The following is a 12573-nucleotide window of genomic DNA, read 5'->3' on the forward strand; positions in this document are numbered from 1 at the left end:
GGAATTCCACCTTATGACAATCCCATGTATAACCGGGGTGTAAACCTGCCTTGTTATATACAATATTGATTCCTTATCTTGTGGTTGTGTGGTTAAATTCCAGGCTTATGCTATCATCTCAAGCAAACAATTGAGCACTCAGATAATTAATTCACAAGATTTGTTTATTTAGCTGGGTCTTCAGCTAGGGACACATTAGCCATTTCATGATATTGGTCAATATTGTCAATTAGAGTTTTTACAAGGTTTATTTCCCAAATTTATTGGACTTTTAAGGCAACAAAAGTAATTATTCTTTACACAACATAAATTCTAAAAACATAATTTATTATTCATTAAAGGCATACATGAGATATCAGTTGATAGTCTATAAATATTTCAATATGGATGTTAACAAAAATGTCTCATTGTCCATTTCTCGACTCGTTTCACAAGCATTGTTTTCTCAGGAGGCATGGGACATTGAAAAAACAATATTGATCCATCTCATTAGGCTAAATCTTCATCAGGACAAAATGTCTATATGTGTAAAAAAGGGTGATATACAGGTAGTCCCCAGTTTACATAACTTTGATTTAAGTGGTGGTAGAATGCAAAACAAGCAATAATTCCATTGTGAAATATTAAAAAAAATATATATTGAAGCCATTTTGTACAAATCTTTCCACTTCTCTTCTTTTCTAGCCCTTTTCTATATAAGGAGAAATTCAAAGTTTATATATGGTCTACCATGTGTCTACAGGTCCTCATCACCATTTGTATGTTGAGCATCCTCAGTATCATGAAAGTAGTGGCCCCTCTGTATCAGCAGAGAGAAATGAAATCTGGGTAAACAATCTGGAGACACATTTGTGGTCAAACAGGCCAAATGTCAGGGCAGGCAAATAACAGGGATCATTGTGGAACAGACCGAGGTTGTCCACTGTAATCAATTCAGGAAGAGAGGTCACAGGAATGCAAAATACCTTTTTATGACTGAGCAAATGATACATATATTTAGGATGTGGATTTCAGCAAACCTCTTTAGTATGTTAATAAACAACCATTGGAATTTGGCTTCTTTTAAGGGTACAACGAAGATTGCTGTTAATCCTCTGGTAACATTCCTCAGGGGTGTAAGGTAATTATAAAATTGTAAGGAACTGTAAAATATATGAGTGTTGCTTAGCAAGACCTTTATTGGTTCTTGAGGGCACTTCTTATGCTGATGCACCAATGGGAAGTCGTGAAAGGTGGAGAGCGGTGTACCAGCCCTCGTTTTTTTCAGACTAAAGTGGGGACTTTCATAATATAGCACATCAGAATTTAAACTTCAAGGTGCTGAAAAGGCTAGGTGAAGCTATGAACAAGGAACTACTCTAAGGTCATTACTTTTGAGTTGTAAGGCCAGTTTATCCACTTTCACATACTGACACGTATATTTTGCCTCCAATCTATGCTACAAAATAAATGTACAGTTAGATTAAAAAACCAAAAACAAAAAAAACCTAAAAGATCTGAAAAAGCTACAATTTGATATATACCAAGACTCTTGCCAAGCAACAACATTTAGCATGTTGCATTTAGCAACAGCATTTAGCAGGCAGTTTAGGTTTACTGCCTTCTGGCAACCAGTTGTAACCATGTAACCAGAGCCTTTGCAAGATTTTTTTCTCTTTCATTAACATTTCAGTATTTCTTTTAACATTTTGAACACAGTGATGCACAATATATACTCCACACCATTTCATTCTGTACACTTCTATGTGAATATAATTAGTTAGTACAAAATCAATCCTTTTACACTGATGGTAAGTAGAACATATGCCACTAGTATTAGGGGTCAATGAAAAAGAATGACCCATTACATTGGTGGTTTTTGGGAAGAATACACAATTACTTCCATAACTCAGTGAAAGGAATGCTCAGTTACACTGGTGTTCAGTAAGACCAATGCCCCAATACATTGGGGACAGTTGGGAAAAATGTTGTACCGACATTGGTAATAGATGAGAAGAATTTGCCAATATATCAGGGTTTTTGGGAAGAATGGCCAAATTCATTATTAATTAGTGTGACGCCTATCTTAATACATTGAGGGTGTTTGGAAATAATGACCAATTACATTGATTACAGTGGGAAGAATCATTGATGTCAGTGGTATTTATTGAGAGACAACAGAAGAGGTGTCGGTGGTCCCACACAACTCGTCATGTAAAGCAGCAGTGGATTCTGAAATTGTGCAGAAGTAGACATCCAAAAGTCTCTCCTAGCTAAGTTTTAGTTAGTCCAAGATTAAAACTTTTCCTTGCCTGCACACTACAATATATAATTATATTATATACTTTTTGTTTACACTACTATATGTATCTCCTTTCTGTACAAAACTGTGATACAAAGGATCCAATTCAATTTAAAAGTATTATCAGCTACAATAGATGAATACATGGTATTGATCTTGTTCTGTAAATTGCCCCACCCATCATTCTATCCTTCTGTTATTTTACTCTTCCTTATTGTGTTTCATGACCTGTTTGGGGTAAGCATATCACTTGTATTTTGTATATTGCAAATATTCCCAGGGACGGACAGGATTAAATGATGAGTGAAATAACTATTCTAATGTTGGCAATATATTGTGATAGTCAGTATGTCCAAGGTTAATGCTTAGTTTCTTTGGACTGCTGTTGTTCCTGGTTTGTTTATGTAGCAAAATGAATTACTGGATTCATGACATTCCTGGTGGAAGCTGTCAGTTTCAGCAGCTGTGTGAACATGACCTTCCTGTCTATGCATGTATCTTCCCTTGAGCTGTATATACCTGAATTTCTAACTATTCCTAATAAATAGCAGTCATTTTTGGATCTTTGCTGTCAGGAATGTACACAAACGTCTAAACAATTGTGCCACAGTTTTTGTGGAAGCTATTGGAAGTGAGACAACCAAAAATCAATTTCCCTGGGAATGAGGATTGTAATAATAAATTAATTGTAACATTTTACAGATAAATCAAGTAAAAGTGGTCTACTTATGTTTAAGAAATTTTTACATACTGTTGGAAATAAATGTACCCATGTCTATAAAGTGGGAAATGAAATGGCAAGATAAGAAATTGCTACTCAGATTCTACTTCTTCAAGTTGGGCCACATACCCTGATATGGGTCAGTATGAGTTGCATACAAAAAAGAAGAAACAAATTGTGTCCCGACACGTTTTGCCTCTTGGGCTTCTTCAGGGGACCAATAAATAAAAGGTTGTATTGCTGGCTGTGTATAAGCTTTTACACTCTAATGCATTCAGGGATGTTATGTCTAGCTACCAGGAAGGTACCACAAAAGGAACCCGTCGTGCCTTAGAACACAGTGAGGCTGACCTCAAATTATGTTTGTATGTAAAATACTATTACCTTTGTGTTATGTATATTCCTGAAATCAAGAATGAATGTGTACACTATTTTCAATACATTCCCACAATAAGTAAATACCCTGGCTCAAAGAGGGGAAATTGATAACCTTGGAGGGGGGACTTACTTAAATCTAAACTTCACCTCCCTCTCCAACAGATGATTCAACAAGTTATCAGCCAGCTGATGAGCTCAGCAGAATGCAATCTTCTCCTATCAGTCCTTGTCAATGTATTTATATGTATCATGTCTGGTTGCTGAACTGCATAACCTGTAAATTCTGAACATCAGGTGGAAAAACTCCACCACAGTACTATGTGCTTAAATGATTTTTAAACATATGGTATATTATAATCTTCTTTCCTGACTATTTGATAATTTTAATAAAATGGCACACAGATCATGTAAGACAACTAACTCTAATTGTACCAAATGATGATTATAGTATTACTATATTAGTCACAGATGTAAATTACCCCTTATTTGCATTTTGTGACTCTGACTGTACCTATTTGAAGTGGAAAGCTATCTTTTTCATGTGTACACTGATATGTCTTAGTTTTCCTAGCCTCATTTGATAACTAAGAACAAACGAATATGCAAAAAATTAAAATAAACACGCTGTACATATTTTATATGTTTAAAGTGGAATTCTTTCTCTCTCTACACATATATAATACAGAGAAATCTGTAAAACAGTCCAAATATGTTGCATGCTTGTTTTAGTCCAGTGGGTTATTAGGTAGTAACTCCATAGAAAGTATCTAGTAAAAGTAGGAATTTATTAAAAAAAATCAGCAATTTCTGCTCTAATGCAACTGTAACAATGAGTTTTTTTGAAAGCAGTGCCATCAATAGATTAAACCTGAATTATTAAGGCTCTCCAAATAGGGCTCTATTATTAAATTATTAAGGCTCTAGAGGATAAACTTTCATCAGTGAAGCTGAGTTATCCAGCAAATCTTAAAAGTAATTAATTATTTGTTACCAAATGTTTTTAATTCTAGACCAGATCCATTTCAGGTATGCTGGATCACTCAGGTTCACTGGTGAAAGTGAAATTACTCTAGCCTTGGGGAGCCTTAATAAATCAGGGCCATTGTGTCTGGGGAAAGTCATGCAGGTTAGGATTCTTACATAAATCTCATACAGAATGATATATGAACCAACAGGGCGCTGCTCTTTTGAAGAAAGGGGTGAAAACATTGTTGAGGGGAGGAGGGGGTCAAAATAACCTGTCTCAGAGTATGTAAATATTCATGTTACACCCACAGACTGAACAAATATATCTAAGTACAGTTTATTGATGGTCAGGGATTTGTATTGTATATTCCATGTCCCTCCCCTAATCTAAACATTGAGATCACAACCTTTTGTTTAATAAGGGTTAGAGTTATTCTTCCATTGTGCAGGGGAGCAATTTGATTCTTTTGTCACTAAGAAGTTTAATAAGCCTACAGTACCTCTACTAGTCTTATACCCACCTGTTCCCTATTAATTCTATATAGCCTAACGTTATACATTTTTCCAACAGGCTCACACATACTTGCTGCAATCTGTATCCAATCTTTTAGAAAGTTTTTTTCACCATACTCTTGGAACTAACACTCTCACTCTTAGCTCACTCTGACTTTTTTAAGTTTTGAATTACATTAACATTACATTGTTCCTGTTTGAACATATGCATACAATGAATTAGGTGTGATGCCTATATTATTCACAGTTCATCATAGCTGACACAGTGCCATGTAAGCCAATGATTAATGTTGTGATGTATGATCATTAACATGTTTGATTATAGCTGCCCATTCCTCCCAACAACAGAACGTACTGCACAGTTTTAGTCTGATGAATATAGCACATCTCCTTACCACTCCAAATGGGTAATCTTTGTTTCTATTTTGGTCTAGATAATGACGGAAGAACAGAGGAGGAGAACCTTGGTTCTGCAGGGTGATAAGAGTAAATGGATTACTCCATCATGTCTTACAGAGCTTCTCCAACTGAAATCACTTTATCCCTATGCTCCCCTGGTGGTTGGCAATACTTTTGTTGGTAAGTAGTAGCAGTTTAGTTTAGTTTGATTTAATGTCCTTTTTAATGTGAATGTATTAACAATCATTAACAACCACTAATAATGTATTAACTAATATTATGTATTAACAATCATTTAATGTTAATGTACAATGGTACTTTGGTATAAATCCTTAATCTGTTCCCGATCCTTGGACCTCAACCAAACAGGACTAATACCAAACAAATTTTTCTCATAAGAAATAAGGAAACTGAATAATCCGTTCCCATGAAGAAAAAATCCTATTGGTATTGGCATATTAAACATTGATGGGGCTGTATAAAATAATTTAAACACTGCTTAATAATAAAATACATAAATACAAAATCAATTAGATGAAATAAATGAAAATGTAACCTCACTTTACCTTGCTGAGAAGAGTGAGTGCCTACTAGGATGGTGCTGAGAAGGGAGGAGGAGATGTTATGTAATTCACAGAGAGTAATAGCGCGGGTTGTTCACTGAATGGTGGCGACTGGCGTACTGACGCTCGTGGGCAGTCGTGGCTTTGTCTCGAGGAAAGTAAATAAGTGTAGCGTGCACTGTTATGACTCATTTTGATCCATACAAGTTCTAGCACAAAGGTTGTATACCAAGCAAAATGTTTTGTATCCAAACAGGACATATACCAGGTTGGACTTTTTCCAAAGTGGATACCGAGGTACCACTGTATTACCAAAGTTACATTTGTGTATTGTTTTATATACATTTACATATTGTATATGTCCATTGGGAAGCCAATTTAATTCTCCTCTGCCATACTAAGAAAAATAATGGACTATCTGAAGTAGTGATTGGTAGCCAGAGAACATGTTACCTGAAATGCCATGGCTGGATGCTGGGAAAAAGCACTGATCATTAATAATATTGTGACGCAGTCAGGTTTAGAAGTTCCCTGCAATTGAAGAGAGATTATATTCACCCTTATGTTTATTTTATTCTTCCATTCCAGTACTGCATGCTCTGTAAAAATCTTTAGCATTCAACATTGTCTCCACTGCATGCTTTGGTTGTAACCCCTACATCACTACTATGTGATGCACATAGATGTCTGACATTCCTCGGAATGCTGAATGCTGAACAGTCTGATAGAGACTGCAGTGCTGGAATAGAGTAAAGGTAGGAAACACATGTTTCCAAAGTGATAAGGTATATACCACTGACAAATGAGCATTATGTGGCCCCAAACCATTGCTTTTTTCTATGTTTCATGAAACCATTTTTCACTATGGATATGATCTACATACAACATTACCAACCATTTGTGATATGTTTTTCAACACTCAACTGTAATGAATTTTTCTAAAGGATCAGTAACCTCTATAGAGTGCTCCACAAACACTATATGATGGATTCTAAAGTAAACCATGGAGAATATATCATGGCACTTGACCTGAAAATGCAAAGTTAAAAATAGGGAATGGACAAGTTCCGTTGTGTACATATTTATTTCTGAGTTTTGTATTGGCCTGATCATTTCATTAGTTTATCATTGTATTACAGGACCCCCGGTCAATCTAACTGGTTCATTTTATCCAGTTATTATCTCCCCATCCAGAGTCCCAGAGCTGAGCATTGTGAACATTGCGGAGAAAGGTAAGTGGTGTAAATGGATAGTTGCAATCTTTATTTACCATTACTAGACTGTACAGGATAAGTCAATGTTAAATAAATAAATAAATATATATATATATATATATATATATATATAAACAATCATATATTGTCCCTTAACTGAAGGCACTCAAAATTCATATATTCATATTTTTTTTAGGACCCCATAATTATATTGGAACTGCCTATAACAAATGGCTGTATGCTGTCTGCATATTGGCATAGTGGGTAACCAGGTTTGGTATGTTAAAGGCCAGATCTGACAGATATGAATGGGCTAGGAAGATACCAACTGTTCATTTTGTACTCTGAACAACATATATGGTTGTCTGATAACAACATACTTATGTGGCCCTCAAGCTCAAATTTCACACAAATGATTTCTGTGCAGCTATGGTTCAGTGGCATATATATTAATATTAGAGGAGGTCCAATAATGGAACAAATAGAGAATGAAAGTGATATCAAGAATACCATTTAAGTTGTGGACATTATTCAGAATGTCACATATAAAATATTTCCAAGAAGACAGGTTAAATTAATAATAATCACTTTAAAAACATTGGAGGGAATTATCTGAGGAAGCCCCAAGGGTTCCCTAGGGGCCTGTGTCAGTAGGGTTTCTTTTTGTTTGCCTTCCTATACAAATTTACAAATAAGAAGCATATCAAACTCAAGGTAAATTGATACCACAGACAAACATCCAAAGCCCCTGAAAATAAGCCTGTAAATTATTCTATTATGTACCTATGAAATTGTAAAGTCACACATAAACTCTGTACAGTCGTATTCTGGCTTTTCCTGATTTAAATCTTCACCCAGTAATATTGTGGTGCACTCCATTCAATTTCTGGGCGAGGTAGATGTGACTTTTTTTGTATAACAAATTGAATCTAATTTTACCTTGGAATTGATCTTAGGCTTTTGTGTCCTTATAATTTACAATAGGCGGTACGCTGTCACATATATAATTTACAGCTTCAAAGGAATTTCTTACAAGTCATAATTTATGTGGATTTTTCTCTGTAACGTTAATTTGTACTTTCAAAGAAATGAGGAATCACAGGTCAGTTTAGTAAGTGTTTCAAGGCTTATTCGTCAGCATTATGTTCTGTGTTAAAGATTAGGCCTGAGGACAATATGGAACCAGTACATCTTCACAGAGCTAAACATAGCAGGTTTGGCCTTCAGGTGTATGTGAGCTGCAGCCGGATGATTAGTGTACACGGAGCTGCTTCTACTGTCTATGATATTTGACATAATTGACCTTCCAGACGGAGTCTGCAGAACAGGCAAATTTTCACTTTGTAGACAGTTCTTTGCAAGAGTGTTTCCTTGTGAGATTTTGCCTACTCCATCCATTTTGCATACTAATTTTGCCATCCACACAGACCTCTGCCAAGTTTTGTATAGACACTGGGGACTGGATTGGGATAAGGTAAATATAGTCAGATCTTAACCTTATACAGGTTTTTTCCTACCTACATATAGAAGGTAATTTAGGAAGGCAGTCTAGACAGTGTAATTGGACCTTTTATTTTAATGAAAGAGACACTTAAAAGCAGAACTAAATTTTTGTTGGTGTGGATGAGCTTTTGTCATAATTGACATGTATGGACACACCTTTATGTAGGTGCCTTGTTAGTGCTGTATTCCCCAAAGCCGCCATCATCGCCACAGAATCTTTTGGGTCCAAGGCAATTATTTTTGGCTATTAGATGGACACTGATAATGTAATCCCTGTGTGTGTGTAGTAGTTACATTGTCTCTGGTGTCTGGGTCTATTGTTCACTGTGCCTTGCCAGGTTCTACATTGCATGGCACTGCCAAAAAAAGCCATCAGGAGCCAGGAAAAAGAGACTTTGATCATATTTTTTTTTTTACAAAAAACGTCTACCTGGTGGCTTTTTCTTTTATTTAGCTTAGTTCAACTTTAAGCCTTTGAAGAAAACGGCGAGAGCTAATATTCAGTATTTATGTAAATCATAGAAGTCTATTTATAAAGAAGTAAATCTAACATTCACTGAAACATTCTCTTGTGAAGAATTATTGGCAGCAGTGATTGATTCTCCACCAGGGAATTTTTTAGTCAAAGTCAGATTTACTGCTTTATGAATAGACCCTTGGAATGACAATTTCAGAGAAAGCATAACTATTTGCCCAGCGGCGAGCATAGGAGGATAATCCTCTAACGGTTCTACCCGGATGGTATACAGACAACACTTATCAACGTTAAAATTGGAACCGGATAGAGCCCAACCTGTGGTCTTGTTTTTAAACCTTCTTATGTTTTATGTTATGTTTCTTACCTTCTTTCTCTTATGTACTATTGGCTCGGCAACCACTCTAGTGGTATTTTCTATCCTTATTACTGCGGGATTGGCTTCTTCTCCTTCTGTTTTTATACCTTGTTAAGGAATCTATCCTTTGGTCCATTCGAGAAAGAGATTGTGGAAACAGAAGCTAATATGTTCCTGAGGAAGCGGACTATGTTCCGAGAAATGCGTTGAACTGTTATAAGCCTATCTGTAATACCCACAGACTGACCATTGGAGCCTATATATATTTTTATCTGTTAAATAAACTTTTGTATTATTAGGTAATATATATTGGAGTGTGAAGGAATATATACTTTTAAAGTCCCAAGGTTATTGACCCTGCTAAAATCCCTAAAAAAGTTTTTGATGAGTTGTATTAAGGGATGCGGCATATTCTAAATTTACTTGGGAACTCGGTGGAACAATCCTTAACCTACAAACAATCACTATTTATTATTTGCATTGTCAGTAGTCAGTGTATCTTTTTTTCAAAGCTGTCTATAGGCGTTTTTATATCATTTGGTATTGTGTCACACTTTCCAAAGCACAGGACACACACAAGACAGTTGTTTCTGCATGAAACAGGTAATATTCCAAAAATAAGTGTAAAAATTTCTGTCTGTTCAGGCATCACTATTGGAGCAGCTTGCAGTCTCGCCCTGGTACGATCCATTCTCTGTGAAGCCGTGTCTCAGCTACCAGCAGAAAAATGCAAGCTCTTTCATGTCATTCTCCAGCAGCTGGCAGGACAGCATGTACGAAGTGAAGCGGTATGTGTTACATTAAAAGGAACTGAACGAATAAATAGGTCCATTTCACTTTCAAAAAGTTTTTAATGGAAATTTAGGATACTTATACATATGAATTCTCACATTTGTTAAAACCCATCACATATAAAATACACTTGCACATCAACATACACGAGTCTAAGATCTTTCATGATCGCTTTCAGTGCCTATTATACGACATGTGTACAAAGTTTAATTGCCTGAACCTTGATATCAGGATCATCAGCTAGTGTTCAAATGAAAGCTACAGATTTAAAAAAATATAATTACTTTTGAAATAAAAATAACACGTGAAAGCATATATGTGATTTTATAAGTTCACATCTACTGTAAGTGTGCTTTAAAAGTGACTAATTGACTTTACTATCACACATCAGAAGTTTATATTAGCTTCTCCCAAGTAATTACATGTTTGGGTATTCATCAGGGTTTGTCCAGGCAATATGCTTTCTACCTGCACTACAGAAAGTGTGGCAGCAGTTTATTAGTTTGTGCAATAGCACTGCCCTATCTTTATCTGGGTCTTTAGTTGTAGATATTAAAGCTACGTATACACGTCCAACGGTTCTCGCCCGATAATCCATGGACGATGGAGGATGAACGATCCTAATGCACGCTTCGTCGCTCTCCTCCTCCCCTCTGCATAGAGCAGAACGGGCTGTATTTACAACCCTCGTTCATGCATAGTGCAGTGCTAGTCGTTGGAAAGGATCGAGAAAGATCCTTTCCAATGACTATTATTGCACGTGTGTTTGTGGCTTTAGTCTAGTTACATGTCTTGTATATTTTGACCTGTGTATAAATAATGATGTAGTTGTGTTGTAGAACTTGATGTAATACAGTTTCTTGGTTGTGTGCAGTAGTTCAGGAAGCTTTCATTGCCCACTTAATTACAACTGAAATGTAATCCAGAAATTTGTTTTGAATGTTTTATTTCTTCAGTCCCTTGGAGGTAGCATTCTTAGTGGAAGTTCTACCTGGGATCTTAACCCCATCCTGGCTGTTGGGAATTGCACATTTAACCTTGCATCGGAAGGTAAGTTCCAATGCTAATTTACCTTTTGTCTTGGAGTTTGTTTTGTCCACTACCACATAACAATATTGTTGTTCTTGTATTAGTTTTCTTCCTAAAATAGCTATGAGTTTTTTGTATGTCCATGAATCATCCTAATAAAAACAAGAAGTGCACTCCCTATATGTCCAAACTGTTATACAGCAGGGGGTTTATTGTAGTCGAATACAGAGTCACCTCTAGTAGTTTACAGGTCACTATTACATTACATAAATTATTACATATATTATTATTATTACATATTATTACATATATATATTATTACATATGATACTATTACGTATATAGGTGAGCAATCATTTTTAAATGTAAAGGTCACAGAAAAATATTAATTTACAAAATGCCGCAGTAAAACTAAAAAGTTTACTATAAACTTTACTAAACTTTCTCTTTAAGGAAGGTCCTGCGTTCACTGTCAGGGAGTGAGCTGTGTATAGAAACACAGCTTGTAAATGAAAGTAATAAACCCTGAGCCACATTTGTATTATATTCATGTTTTTCCTCTTCCAATCCATAAATTAGTATGAATTACAGAATTTATAAGTAAATCATGCCATGTAAACATATCCCTAATACAAGACAGCTCCTTGCTTTTTTCCTTGTACACATGCATGTAACCTTTCTGTACTCTTCTCTATAATATCACCTACTTCCTAACTGACTTTTGTTATTTACAGAGAGGAGACGCCAGGTTACTCTGAGACAGTTAGTGTTTGATGAAACATCAGCTTTAAGGACAGACGAGATTCTGATATCAATCAATGTCCCTTTCTCCAAGAAGGTATACTATTTGTTTAATTAATATGCTATTCATCATATCCTACTGATTACGGCTATGGTGCTGACAGAAAAGATCTAGTCATTTGTTACATTTATTGTTACATACTTGATCAGGTTGATACAAAAAACCACAAGTAAAATGAATAAACAATGCTAACTACTTCTTAATGGAGCCATTCCACATTTTCACAGACCTTACTGTGAAGAATCCCTTCCGTATGTGGAAATTCAGCTTCTCCAGATGCAAAGAGTGGCCCCTTGTCCTTTGTATTAACTTGAACTTTGTATTAACACTAAAGTGAACAATCGGGAAGAGATTTCTCTATATGGACTATTTATATATTTATACAGTGTGATCATATCCCTCCTTAAAGGTCGCTTCTCAAGGGAGAATAGATTCCGTTCAGCTAATCTCTCCTCATAGCTGAGCTCCTCCATTCCGTTTATTAGTTTATTTGCCCTTCTCTACAATGTATTTTATGTGAACTGGTGCCCAAAACTGGACTGCATATTCCAGATGTGGTCTGACCAATGCTTTGTACAG

The 12573-nt window shown here is 35.8% G+C and overlaps 1 protein-coding gene across 1 annotated transcript in view; it reads left to right on the top strand.

Annotated features, from left to right (window-relative positions):
* Nucleotides 1-12573, top strand: part of LOC140335787 (aldehyde oxidase 2-like) — a 53150-nt gene that overhangs the window by 7614 nt on the left and 32963 nt on the right. Inside the window, exons 2-6 of the mRNA XM_072418723.1 lie at nucleotides 5294-5438; nucleotides 6961-7053; nucleotides 10017-10159; nucleotides 11120-11213; nucleotides 11927-12030. Of these exons, the coding sequence (XP_072274824.1) occupies nucleotides 5297-5438; nucleotides 6961-7053; nucleotides 10017-10159; nucleotides 11120-11213; nucleotides 11927-12030 (576 nt within the window). The 5' untranslated portion in view covers nucleotides 5294-5296. The remainder of the gene's footprint in view (nucleotides 1-5293; nucleotides 5439-6960; nucleotides 7054-10016; nucleotides 10160-11119; nucleotides 11214-11926; nucleotides 12031-12573) is intronic.

This window comes from Pyxicephalus adspersus, chromosome 7, assembly GCF_032062135.1.
Source record: "Pyxicephalus adspersus chromosome 7, UCB_Pads_2.0, whole genome shotgun sequence".
Classification (NCBI taxonomy): domain Eukaryota; kingdom Metazoa; phylum Chordata; class Amphibia; order Anura; family Pyxicephalidae; genus Pyxicephalus; species Pyxicephalus adspersus.